General features: G+C 37.0%; 2 protein-coding genes across 2 annotated transcripts in view; both read left to right on the top strand.

Moving 5' to 3' along the window:
* Window positions 1-14,717, top strand: part of APBA1 (amyloid beta (A4) precursor protein-binding, family A, member 1) — a 230,240-nt gene that overhangs the window by 108,483 nt on the left and 107,040 nt on the right. The gene's annotated exons all lie outside the window — the stretch shown is intronic.
* On the top strand, window positions 7,296-8,226 carry LOC105516629 (cytochrome c-like). Its single transcript, XM_011948893.1, has one exon. It carries the CDS (start codon window positions 7,366-7,368, stop codon window positions 7,678-7,680), a length of 315 nt encoding a protein of 104 aa, XP_011804283.1. The 5' UTR covers window positions 7,296-7,365; the 3' UTR covers window positions 7,681-8,226.

Below are 14,717 nucleotides of genomic sequence, written 5' to 3'. Positions count from 1 at the left end.
CAGGATTAGAATGAGTATTTTAGAACATTTCCTTCTCTTGGCTTTATGCCCTTGCTTATATGAGGAACAACAAAGAAAGATGCACCTTTTCTTCTTATATACTGCGCTGACTCTTTTTCACTAAATTCACATTAGAAATATTTCACACACCTCGAAAGGATTACTGTACTATCGTTTAAAATGGGCTTTTCCCTTTTGGGTCATTTCTACCTTTTGGCTATTGTGAATGATGCAGCTATGAGCACTGATATACAAGTATCTGCTTGAGTCCCTGCTGTCAACTCTTTTGGGTACATGCTGGAATTACTGGATCATATGGTAATTCTATGTTGAATTTTTCTGAGAAACAACCATACAGTCTTCCAAGTGGCTGCATCATTTTACATTCCTGCCAGCAATGCAGGAAGGGTGCCAATTTCTCCACAGCCTTGCCAACACTTGCTATTTTCTGATTTTTAGATAATAGCCATCCTAATGGGTAGGAAGTGATATCTTCTACTTCTTTACTCCCCAAAATTCTGGCCCCTTCTGAGCATATATTGAGTAGTTATTTACTAGATTTATTTAAAAATGGACAGATTGACAGCGTGAGTTTCACCTTTGTCAGTTAAGGCATACGGAGGTCATTTTGTGACCTCCCACCCCAAAAGTAAAAGCAATGTCCAGCCCACCTTATTGAAATATACATTTGTGACCTGTGAAAATGAGGCAAAAATGGGCCTTTTATAATTCAGAGATGTTGCAGTTGAAAATGAAGACATACTGTTTGTTTTTAAATATTGCTCTGTGATCACTACATTAATATTCATAAAGCTCTTGAAAGGAGATTGTCATTTGGTATTAAAGCCATTACAGTTGTCACTGGGTTTCAAAGTGACAGAGATTAAATTGCCCCTGCTCTTCCAGGGCTCTTCAGATTAACTGCATTCGGGTATGAGTTCCATCAGTCATCTGTAAGCCTGTGATCCTGAAACTGAGATGTGCTTATTAGAAATACAGAAGTCAGGAGAGAATGCTTTGGAAGGTGCTTCTCGAATTTGGAGTTTGAGGAGTTGCATTTTATGTGCACCTTATGGAAGTAATTATGGTGGTCATTGGGAATAGATCACCACCACCAGAAAAAGTGGTCTCTTGCTGTCAAATGAGGGCCACCAAGCAAAATTTACTGAGACTTGACCTTGAGGAGAGATTGTTTGTTTTCAAAGTGGGTAGCTTGTATTTCTTGACACTTTATCCCAGAGATTTTTACGCTGACAAAAGTCAGTGGGTGTTATGGAAATAATCAGTCTTGGCAAAGCTAAAGACCTCCTGTTCTCTCACACATCTTGGAAACATCTGTCTGTCTGAGTGTCAGGAACCATAAAGTGCAAATCAGTTGAGCCAGAAGGGTTGGTTTCTTCAGAGTGATTTGAATCTTGATGGATAGACAAGTCTCTAGCAAATTAAAAAATAATAATTAAATAATTAAAATCAAGTAAGCAGTACATTGAGAATAATATGAGCTCATATACTCTCTACCAATACAAGACAGGTGAAGTAGAAATGTTAATATATGGCTTGTATGGCCACTGTGATGTGGTAGCCATGCAACCCGTGTTTTAACCCATATAGGCATCTTTTATACTTTTGAATTCAAAGGAAGGTTTATATTTAAGAGACTGGAAAGTAAACCTTAAATTAGATCTTGATGAAAGTTGTGCTCATACTGGGACAGCTTTTTATTTGTAGTCATTTCAGAAGAGAAGTTTTGAAGATATCTCTGTTGTAAAAGTAGAGGAGAAATTTAGTAGGAAAATCTTTTTAATTTCGAAGTCCATTTTGCATGGATGGGGAAAGCAAGTTATTTTTAAAGTGACAAGTTGGTTCGGGATATACTTTTTCTTAAGTTTATTAATAATAGTATAGCCAAAAAAGTGAAAATATATAATTCAGATTTTAAGTACTTTGCCAAATTTAGGTCACTTTATATTTATGGGATAAGACAGACTTGAGACTTGTGTGTGGAAGGGATTGAGTTTACCCCAGCCAATGGGCTGCAGAAGCCCAGAGCAAAGCTTAGCTAAAGGCTTTTAAGGATCTTGAGGTGACTAGACTCTGTTCAAGATTTAGAAAAACAGTCATTTCCAAAGAAGCAAGCTAAATTTTGTAAACCATAGCTTTGGAATTGATAGTGATAGTGAATGTTGAAATAATTATTTTCTGTAGTTTTCAAGCCTACCAATACTGTTTTGTCAAATTGTTTTTAACTTCCTTATTTTAAAATCAATATTTTTAAAAGAGCATTATATTGTATTTTTAAGCCCAGAATTAAAATTTTCTATTTGGATAGATCTAGTTTCTTCTCTTTGCAGCAGGCTAAACCATATATATTGTTGGTTTCTTCTCCTTTTTTCTAATCTTTAAATTAAGCTTTAAAAGTATTGATTAAAGCAGAAATATAGGCCGGGTACAGTGGCTCACGCCTATAATCCCAGCATTTGGGAGGCTGGGGGGGAAGATCACATGAGGTCAGGAGTTCAACACCAGTCTGGCCAACATGGCGAAACCCTGTCTCTACTAAAAATACAAAAATTAGCTAGGCTTGGTGGCATGTGCCTGTTATCCCAGCTACTGGGGAGGCTGAAGCAGGAGAATCAATCAAACCTAGGAGGCAGAGGTTGCAGTGAGCCAAGATCACGCCATTGCACTCCAGCCTGGGTGATAGAGGGAGACTTCATCTCAAAATAAAAAGCAGGAATACAAATAAAGTCAAGAAAATCTAGGATATGTGAAGATACTAGTAAGATTTATACTATAAGGTATAATTCTCTTGTGAATTAAATCTGATGTTTGATTTGGCCTTACTGTAGCAAGCTAATCCCTTTTGTATCTTTTGTTATTGTTGTTGATTATAACTGACACATAATAGTCATACATGTTTGTGGGATACTGTGTGATACTTTACACGTATACGTTATATAATGATAAAATCGGGATAATTAAGCTAATTCACTTTGAATGTACATGGAAAATATTATTAGGTGTACTTTGAGAGTACGCCAAGTCTGTCTAACTGCTGCTTCTTTGGAAAAATAATGAAAAAATGAATTAAAATTTATCAGCTTCTCCTCATCAAAAAAAAAAAACTGTTAGAGATCAAATAGCAGAAATGAATATAATGATGGTAATTACAATCACCTTAAAAAAAAATCCCTTAGATGGCAGGGCACAGTGGCTTATGCCTGTAATCCCAGCCCTTTGGGAAACCGAGATGGGCAGATCACCTGAGGTCAGGAGTTCAAGACCAGCCTGGCCAACATGGCGAAACCCTGTCTCTACTAAAAAAATACAAAAATTAGCCAGGCACAGTGCACCTGTAATCCCAGCTACTTGGGAGGCTGAAGTAGGGAGAATTGCTTGAGCCTGGGAGGTGGAGGTTGCAGTGAGTCAAGATGGCACCACTGCACTCCAGCCTGGGCAACACAGTGAGACTCCGTTTCAGAAAAAAAAAAAAAATCCCCTACATAAGGAGTCGGATTGGCAGATCCATCTATATCCCCAAATCAACTACAGTCAGGACTCCAATGTACTTCTGAACTCTAACAGTTGTTGATTGGTTTGTAATGAACTTTCTTTGGTTATGTAGCATGATTTATTTTGTTCTCCATTTGAGGTTATTGTTTAACTCAGGCCCCCAGCATCCAAAGTACCTCTACCTTCCTACATAACAATGGTATCACTTTTAGGATAGTGCTAAAATGTCCCTAAAGCAGTATCACTCAAAGCGTGTTCCTCCACCCAGTCAGTAAACTGTTTGTTCCTGAGCTACAGTGAATTAAAATGCTTGCACTATCCTATAAACCAACTACATTGCTGAACACACTATTTAGTTCATCTGTTTATTACAGCAACTTTCTGCATGAAAGAAGCACATGCATTGATTTACGTTCTGGGGCAAGCCTTTATCTCACTATTCACTGGCACTTCTCTTGCTTTTAATGTTTTCTTTCTGACTTTCAAGGATTTTCACCAAACCCTGGAAAATTATGAGAACATGGGATTTTTGTAAAGTGGTATTTGTAAAGAGCAACCTTATATATTCCACATGTATAGAATCTCTGTTGTCATATTTAGTTATTATTCAGTTTGCTTCCTCCTCATGAAACATATTTTTCTGTGTCTATGTGGCACCAACTTGTGCATAAATCTGATCCCCAGGTAGATGAATTAATAACTTGAATAAAGTTGTTGTGCAGTGTTTAATAATACAGGTTGAACATTCCTAATTTTAAATCTGAAATGCTCCAAAATCCAACACTTTTTGAGTACTGACATGATGCTCAGAGGTCATGCTCAAAGGAAGTGCTCATTGGAGCATTTCAGATTTTGGATTTTTGGATTAGGGATGCTCAGCTGTTAAATAAAATGTAAATATTCAAAATTTGAAAAAATGTAAGATCCTAAACACTACTGGTCTCAAGCATTTCAGATAAGTGCTTCTCAGCCTGTATGAATTGTTATTGATACGTGCTTATTGAAGTACTGTGCCAAGTACATGCATTCCCATATTTCATCTTTACAACAGTGTTATGAGATAAGAATTTTGATCATCCCCTTTTTGGAGATGAAGAAACTAAGGTTCAGAGAAGTTAAATAACCTATCCAGCTTCAAAAAGCTAGTCAGTAGTGAAGCAGTGATTCAAATCCTGGTCTCCATAACTTCAGGGCTCTTGCTTTTAGTTAAGAGCCACTAAGTGTGGTGTGGGCAGGGGCATCTGGTAGATAAAGGAGTGAAACAAATTTAGATTCTGGCAACATGGTGGACAAAGTCCATGCAGAGTCTCCTTTAACCTCAAATAGAAAAATTGGTTAAAATGGCCGGGCGCGGTGGCTCAAGCCTGTAATCCCAGCACTTTGGGAGGCCGAGGCGGGCGGATCACGAGGTCAGGAGATCGAGACCATCCTGGCTAACACGGTGAAACCCCCGTCTCTACTAAAAAAAAAGTACAAAAAACTAGCCGGGCGAGGTGGCGGACGCCTGTAGTCCCAGCTACTCGGGAGGCTGAGGCAGGAGAATGGCGTAAACCCAGACGGCGGAGCTTGCAGTGAGCTGAGATCCGGCCACTGCACTCCAGCCCGGGCGACAGAGCGAGACTCCGTCTCAAAAAAAAAAAGAAAAAGAAAAAAAGAAAAACTGGTTAAAATATACTTTTAAAAAAGTCATAATAGAAATCAAAAGAAAGAAAGAGAAATCACCAGATATGAAAAAAGAAGTGGCTGTTCAAAAGAACCAGAGAAGAAAGCTGAAGGCATGGCCTTGGGAGCTGTTTGGTTTGGAGAGTCCCTTGTGTTAACGTCCACGCATGCAGGGGCAGTTGATGTGACTAAATCTGTGCAAGCAGGGAGCTAAAACTTAATCCCCATATATTGCTGACCTCCTCGAGGGTTGCTCCTTTTGCAAGAAGGGGACTTGAGAAACTCCACCCATCAAGCTCTTACCATGTCCTGGTACACTGGTGTGGAGTCCAAATCTACTCTAGTGATGCAGATGCTTGGGGAGATTGTCTAAATGGAAAGATGTACATTGGATTGATGAAGCACATTGACTTCTGTCAATTCTTTTAGCATTGCTAAAAACAAGCCCACACTGTGATATAACCTATGGAAGTATTAGAACACTAAAGATGAATAGAACATTTTTAATAGAACCAAAAATGGGAAAAATAAATAACCAGAGGAAATGGTCAAATTGCTATCAAAGGAAGAGCAGTTCAACTGACAGCATTCTCTGAGCAACAATGAAGACTAAAACACATTGTAATAACATCTTCAAAATCTGAGGGAAAATAACTATCGATCCGGAATTCTATGCCCTGTTAAAGTGTTATTTTAAGAATGATAATGACATGGAATACACAGTGATAGAAAAGAAAAAAGTGATAACAACGGTAGTCTCACAAACATGTTCAGTGAAACAACCCAGACACAGAGTACCCACCATAGGATTCCATTTACATAAAATTCAAAAATAGGCTAAATTAATAGGGATAAATGTCTGAATAGTGGAGTGAGTAATGACAAAGAAGGGGCATGAGAGTGTGATGGAAGTGTTATAATCTTGATCTGGATGGTATTTGCATGGGTGCTTCCATATGCACAATTCATTGAGCCAAACCCTTTAAATGCATGCACATTATGCACCTCACTATATGTATTTTAAACCTACCCCCCAGAAAAAATACATTTTTTTAAAGACAGAGACTGCAATGAAGATTTTTTAAGTTTGCTTTTTATTAATACTCACTGAAGAATTGATCAAGATGTATTTCTGTAAGACTGAGATAGAACTCAGAGGATTGGAGTGGGTTTTAACAATGAACAGTAAGAAAAGAAAGTGGTAAATTGGTGGTTCCATTTAAACAAACATTGACTAATTACAATAATAATGACTTTGAGGAGTGGGGGTTAAAAAGCAAGATGGAATTAAAGTGCTAGATAACAATCATGGAAGGTGGTAGGTGGTAATTGGAGTTAAAGCATTCTAAGATCCTTTTTTATTCTGAAAGGGTAGAAATATTGATTAACTTTGAGTCAGTTGTAAAAATTTAAAGTAATCTTAGCAAACTAATGCAGGAACAGAAAATCAAATGCTGTATGTTGTCACTTATAATTGGGAGCTAAATGATGAGAACTCATGGACACAAAGAAGGGAACAACAGACACTGGGGCCTGTGAGGGTGGAGAATGGGAAGAGGGAGAGGAGCAGAAAAAATAACTATTGGGTACTAGGCATAATATCTGGGTGGTGAAATAATCTGTACAACAAGCCCCTGTGACATGAGTTTACCTGTATGACAAACCTGCACATGTACCCACCCCTTTTAACCTAAAATGAAAGTTATATATATAATGTGTGTGTGTGTGTATATATGTATATATGTGTGTGTGTGTATGTGTGTATGTGTATATATATAAGATAATCACAAGAACAGTAGAAATAGAATGTCTAACTTTCATATCAGTTAATTGGAAAACAAGAATAAGAAGTTATTGAACCAAACAGTAATCAGGAGAGAAGAAAAACAGAAGCATAGAAAAGACATAGTAATTAGAAAGAAAATAATGGAATAAATAATGGGTGTAATAAAATTAGTAATCATAAGTATAATTTATTAACAGATATAATGTTTAACATCTGTTAGAAGATGGAGATTCCTCCGTGCTATTTATAAGAGACTTTTGAAGCCAAATAACACAAAGTAAAGAGGTAGAAAAAGATAAATCAGGAAGACAGTTTAAAAAATGAGAGCTGGACTTAGAGAGTGGGGACATCCTGCTTCGGAGCGGGAATCTTCGTTGCACCAGCGACTAAAAAGAGAATTAAATATGGGTGATGTTGAGAAAGGCAAGATTTTTATTATGAAGTGTTCCCAGTGCCACACCATTGAAAAGGGAAGCAAGCACAAGACTAGGCCAAATCTCCATGGTCTCTTCGGGCGGAAGACAGGTCAGGCCCCTGGATACTCTTACACAGCTGCCAATAAGAACAAAGGCATCACCTGGGGAGAGGATACACTGATGGAGTATTTGGAGAATCCCAAGAAGTACATCCCTGGAACAAAAATGATCTGTGTCGGCATTAAGAAGAAGGAAGAAAGGGCAGACTTGATAGCTTATCTCAAAAAAGCTACTAATGAGTAATAATTGGCCACTGCCTTATTTATTACAAAACAAATGTCTCATGACTTTTTTATGTGTACCATACTTTAATAGATCTCATACACCAGAATTCAGATCATGAATGACTGACAGAATATTTTGTTGGACAGTCTTGATTTAAAACTAAAACTGGCTTGTGGTTAAATGAATATGTTCAGTTTTTGAATTTTAATAGTAATTCCAATTCAGTAAATGCTATCACTGTTTACCCCTTCTAAAGATATGATTAGACTTCGTTAGTGATGTTCAACTTTTCACAAAGATGGTGAGTGCCATCTTAAAACTTACTGGAGATTGGTTTTATATTTAGATTTATATAGCTGGTTATGTGAATATATTTAAATACTGGGGAAATTCCTTCACTGTCTCAGAACCAAGGAATATTCACCTGTGTTTTGTGTTCATTTGCCTCTTAAAGGCAAGGGTTGAAGATAAATAAGGTAGCAATGTCTAGAGTTTTGGCCTTAGTGATGCCAATCTAATTATAATTCCCTGTATTTAAAATGGTTCCTTTCACTTATTGAAAGGCATTTTAGTATTGTTTATGTGTAATATTAAAGATTATTCAACACTTCTCACATCTTATAAATCTATAAGGTCACATGCTTTTAAAATAGTAGCAAGTTAAACTTCACTCTTGAATCTTTACAGTCTAAGTCAAACTAAGTTGTAATTTAGGATTGTCTTTAAACAGCCATTCAGAAACATAAAACTGTAGAACTGTGTATTTGTGATTGGGAATGGTACTTTTGCCAACTTAAAAGGATTAAAGTAGCAGAGATATACACAAATTTTAAAATTATGTGTGATTACAAGATTAAAGATAATTAAAAAGAAAATCACAGGAAAAAATTGAGAGCTGATAAAAACCACATTACTATCATGCAAAATAGACTTTAATGCACAAATAATTTTAAGGAATAATTCATCAGAAAGACATAAAAGTCTTGAGCTTGAACTCTCAAAGTAAGTAAAATTTAATAGAATGACAAGAAGAAATAGACAAATTTATAATTACAATCAGAGATGCTAACATACAAGCCTCAGCAAATGAAATGATCAAAGTTGTGGAAGATTTGAACATCACTATTAATGAACTTGATCTCTGTGCTGTATAAAGATTCCTGCCACGAGTTAGACAATATACATTTCAAGCACAACATACATACATCATTTATAAGAATGGAATCTATACCTTCAGGCAGAAAAGAAGTATCAGTGAAGGGTAAACCAGGCAAAATAGAAGACAACCAGGAGCACTGAGGCTTGTGGCAAACAGGAGAGAATGCACCTTCTTAAGGCAAAAGAAAAATGAAACCATTCTGTAGCCTATGGCTTCTGGTTTGAACATTCAAAGTGACTGCATTATTGGAAATCATCCAAGCCAACTGCCTGCTGCTACCTTTCCATCTTGTCCACTCTCTCACCTTTTGACCACTCACTGATACCTGTGTTCAAAGAAGGGAAAGGTGTTATCAGTCATCTTGGAGTCATAAACATTTCTGATTGTGGCGACAGGGCAGCAGGAGAGAGGGGGTGAGGAGGAAGAAGAGGCTATTGCCTGAAGTTAGGTTTATGGATTCTGTGATGAATTTTGGGTTATTCATTGTTCCTCACTGTCAGAAGTTCACCTCTAGGTGAGGTTGTGTAAAATCTTTCTTTGAAGATACTGAAAATGGATCAAATAATTTTCTTCCTGGGTGAAGATAAGGCTTTATTTATTACTAGAACCCATTTAATAAGTACCTACACTTTGTCACAGCTGAAGGAGCTGTGTGACCCTGAGAAGACTTGGACATAGATTCTCTTTGTGGAGTTGGGTGAGTTCAGACTTTATCAGGAAGATTATAGGCATTTTACTTAGATATCATATTGTCTCACTTCCTTTGTCCATGGTTTATGAATAATAGTATTCATTATCATGGTTACAATATTCTAGATATGGTGTATAGCCTCCTAATTTGTTCATCTACAGCATTCTTAACCCCTTATAAATGTTTCATGCCAACCTCTCATTTTGTTAGATTTTAATGTCTCCTCTTTATCTTTTGCTGACCTAGAAATTCTGGAGGCAGCTCCATTTTTAGGCTGATGAAATGCAGCAATCCCTGAAGCGATCTGGCAGTCTCCCATAGGTAACCTCCTTCAAGCTTGAAATGATTCCATTATTATGAGTCCCTGCCCTTGAGAACATTTTAGCTGAATGTTTGCTAATTTCCTTTTCCACACTGCCTCTGCACATTAGGTACCAGTCTGTTTCCTAAAATCTTTTGTGATTTTCCTAAGTTAAGGCTTTGATCAACAAATTATGTATCCCATGGGTGTTTTTGGTTGACACAAAAGAAATAAAACAACCTGTCACAGTTAATTTTACAATATAATTAAAGAGCCAAAGCAACTATTGAGACTGGGCATCATCCCCTATCTCTAAGGAATAAATAATGTACAGGCTCGTGTTTTTCTATAAGTGCTAACTATTGGTCCCTTGGCAAAGAATAATAAAGTACAACTGCAGTGGGCCACAGACTGGCCCTGGGCATCGGAATTCTTACTGCAGTGGAAGTTGTCTTTGGCTGCATTTGCGTAAACTCTGACAGGCTGTCCAGCACAAGTGTGACCACAGACTTCCTCCAGTCTAGGTGGGTCAGTGTCTCTCTGGCTTCTTAAACTTGTCCCCAAGACTTCAGTCTTTGGTGTGGACTGAACAAAGATATAAATGCTGTGGCTTGTTCATGCAACCAAAAGAAATTTGATTTTATTTTAGATACAGATATATTTGAACTGATTTGATATTTTCCACTTGATGTAAGGTGGGGAGGCATGTCAACGTGCTAGTAACAGATTTCTCTTCATTATGTTTATATCATTGCTGTGCTTTACGGGTTCCTATGAAAGGCTTCATTCACAGAATGTGAGTCCCTTGTTGGAGAATTATCTAAATGCTTTTGGTTTAAGTAGCTATTTGTTTTGAGCTAGAAATACGAAAGTGGTTTGCTTTTCAGTTTTTTTCTTTGTTGTTGCCACCTAACTGCTTCCTCTTTTGGGGTTGATCAGTTTTAGGTTTAGATGAAAACAGACACCTGAGTCATAAACAAATGCTAACATATAAATGGATAATATTCTCATTATATAACTAGCTTATTATAATTCTTTGAATAACACTAAGGCCACAGTGGACAAGGGAGCAGAGGACATGACAGTTTCCTAAAGAGAAAATCAGATGACTAGTATGCATCTGAAAAACTGTTCCACTCACTAGTAATCACAGATGTAAATTAAAGCAACCATGAAGTATCCTTTCTCATTGCTAAAATTCTACTTTAGTTACTTATTTCTAGACATTTTAATTTTAAAAAGGCATTAAATATTTTGATGAATCTTGTTAAATTGATAAAACCTTTTTTTATATATTGCCAAAATGTTTGCTAAATGATTATACCAATTATACTACCAACTATGCCAGTATAGAAGGATAGATGGCTGGCTCTCTGCACCCTTATCTGTATTGAGATGATTCATTCTTTGAAAGTTGCCAATGATTAAACAAATTACTGCACAGCTATATGAGATAATACTTGCAGGAATTAAATGTATATTTATGGATATTTTATCTAACACAGAAAATATGCTTATAAAAAGGACAAATGACATTTTAGGTAGCCCCAGCCCCAAAAACTCACATAGTCAAATAGAATACCAAGGAAGGTGAAGGGTGAATGGGATCTAGCACCACCAGCCTGGTTATCCATTCCTTCTATTCCCTCTCCACACAGTTTTAAATCTGGGTGAGAATGTTTTAAATCTGGGTAAAACAGCCCAGTGCTATAGCTTGTTTCCTCCCATGCATTGAAAAATGATTGTGCAAATGTTATTAAAACTTATTTCTGTGGTTTAATCATCTACTACTCTTTGGAGGAAACCTGGACCATCTCCAAGCAAAATGACTTTCTGATGTTGCCATGCTCTTGTCTGCCATGCCTCACTTAGTTTTGAATGCCTGCATTGTGGGAATGTCATGTTCTCAGAACATGTGCAGGACATGGGAATCGTCAGTCGTTCTCTGGCTCTCTTAGCTTAGTCTGTCTCCATGCTATCATCTGTTACGTCTGCGATGAATTCTTAAGAAATGGTCTTGTGAACAGAGCTGATCTTTCTGCAGGTGTTCTTACTACTGAATCAAAATAAATAGAAAAAGCTCTCATAAAAAGACTTATCTTTGGAATCTGAGGACATCACCATGTGTGTGTGTGTGTGTGTGTGTTTTTTTTACCCTAAAAATATCTGCCATTCTTTGCTATTTTTAAAGTGTGTGCTTATTTGAGAGGCAGTAGCAAAATCTCACATTCAAAATAATCTTATTTTTAAGGTAGAAAAAAATTAGAACTGATGAAATGTTTTGACTGGTGTAGCACAGAGGCACTGATGAAAGCTGTCCTTATGAGCACATCAGATAAGTCTTTGTTGTATAATATTTAAGCTCCTTGTGTGCTGCTGGAAACTTCTGGAGTTTCTCTGGGTGCTGATCATTTTGGAATGGAGACATTAGAGGTTTGCAGTTCTCATCATCAAAAACCACTAATGAATCACAAGTGAGTTAGTTGTACCTATATCTAACTTCTTCAAATATAGAATATATGGTGCCTACTAATTGTATAAAGATGTCTTACTGTAAGGAGAATTGGGTGGGTTTTGGAATGTGACACCCCAGGATCAAGTTCTGGGTCTGTTACTTACTAAGTACATGACCTTAATTTACTTCATGCCCCTGAGTCTACTTCTTCACCTGAACTGTGGGAAGAACAGTCAGAACTGTGGGAAGAACACTTGGTAGACTTGTGAGGATTAAAGATAATATGTTTCCTGTAGAAGAATCAATGTATGTTATTACCATTAATATTTCCATAGCATTTTATTGATACTGTAAACAGTAGGTATTTGAATATGTTGTTTTTTTCAATGTCTTTACAATTCACCCGAGTTGAACATGATATACTAGGGGCTCAGTTTCTAGTCTGGATGAGTTTTTCCAGGTGACACACACTTTCTGTTGCCTTTGTGTTCAATTGCATGCCCTGGTGAGATGGCTCAAGGGGGTCCCTGTTGTTTTCTAAGACCTGGAAATGGAGCCCTTTCCACCAGAAAAACCAATAAGACCGTGTAAGATTCAATCCACACTTGTGTATCTATTAGCACCATGCTGAACCAAATATATTTAATTGGATGCTTAATCATTTTGATTCAGGCACTTCATAGAGCGTGAGAAGGGTATATTCTATTTCTGGCGGGAACTTGTGATGTAAAGTGTCTAGAACAGTCTGTAAAAAATATCTGTGGCTCCTCACTTAGAGTTCTCAGATAATTTGCTATGTCCATCTATCCCAGTCTTAAACCCCATGGAAATCTGTCAAAACCAGTGTCCATGCTGGAAATGACCTAAATGTGCATCAGTAAAAGAATGGATGAACAAATTGAAGTATATTCATACCATGCTATACTGCTCAACAGTGAAAAATTCTGAGTTACTGGTAGATGCAATGACATAAGTGAATTTTAAATAATTATATTGAGTCAATAAAGCCAGACACAAAAGAGTATATATATTCTAAGATTAGATTTTTATGAAGTTCAAGAACAGAACAGGCACATCTAATCTCTGATGATATAAGTGAGAATAGCAGTTACCTATAGGGGTAAGGGGAAATATTGCCTGAGAAGGGGCAAAAAGGAATTTTCTAGGGTGATGGAAATGGTCTATATCTTACAAGGATGTGTATACAAGCGCACACACACACATACACACATTCATCAAATTGTACATTTAAGATTTGTGCATTTATGGTATCTAAGTTATACCTCCATTAAAAGAAAAGTGCCAGCTGGGCATGGTGGCTCATGCCAGCACTTTAGGAGGCCGAGGCAAGCAGATCAGTTGAGCCCAGGAGTTCAACACCAACTTGGGCAACATGGAGAAACCCTGTCTCTACAAAAAATAATACAAAAATTAGGCTGTATTCCCAGCTACTAAGGATGCTTAGATGGGAGGATTGCTTCAACCCTGGTGGTTCAGGCTGCAGTGATCCGAGATTGTGCCACTGCTCTTCAGCCTGGGTGACAGAGTAAGACCCTATCAAAAAAAAGAAAAAAAAAGTCTAAGAAAGGGCACCATTTAGTTTGCAGAGATGAGCAAGGTGAGGGTAGAAGGCAATTAACTCTGAAAAATATCAGTCTTTCTAGGGTTTACATTTTGTAAACTCCATTTCTGTAAAAATGAAGCGACCACTCAACTCTGATTTTAAAACCCAATAAAACCTGTCAGGGTAGCTCCCAGTACGTGAATGAATTGGATCTCAACTTTTTAAAGTATAGCTTTTGTTCTGAAACAGAATAAACAGTACAAATAGTACTCACTTTAACAACAAGTTCTAACCTTGAAATGCTAGATGGCATATCTGTGTTGAATTTAGAAGTGGCATTGATTTTAAATCTCTCTTTGGATGCATTGATATTTCAGTTTGGAGAAAAGAACAAATTGAGTTGGAAATTCATCTTCCCAGCTTGGGTTTGTTAAACTCCTCCATGGGGGTAGTGGCGGGATAAATTACTTAGAGTTGAATGTTAGTGTGTGTTTGAAATCAATGTGAATTGATTTTCGTGCAGGACATCTTCATTTTATATTTATATTCTTTTATTGAATATATTCATATTCATATTCAATATAAATATGAATTTATATTCATCTTCATAAATAATGAACCATTAGCTGATTACTCTCCATTTGCTCTGTGGTACATGTTTTCTAAGACTCGAACAGAAAAGCACAATGAATCAAGCAAGGTGGAGGACATATCTAGGCTCAGCCTAAGTGTTATAATCACCCAACTTGTGAAGATCATTTTGGAGGCAAACACTGATGCTATCATTTCACTTTTTTCCTTTTTAAAATCCTTCATGATGGCTGAAAAATTTGTAAACAGCCTCTTCCGTTGTCATATTCAAAGCCTTTCAGGATACTTTTTTCT

The sequence above is a fragment of the Colobus angolensis genome, unplaced genomic scaffold (genome assembly GCF_000951035.1).
Source record: "Colobus angolensis palliatus isolate OR3802 unplaced genomic scaffold, Cang.pa_1.0 Scaffold286, whole genome shotgun sequence".
In the NCBI taxonomy this organism is placed as follows: domain Eukaryota; kingdom Metazoa; phylum Chordata; class Mammalia; order Primates; family Cercopithecidae; genus Colobus; species Colobus angolensis.
This window is presented reverse-complemented; position numbering and strand designations above follow the sequence as displayed.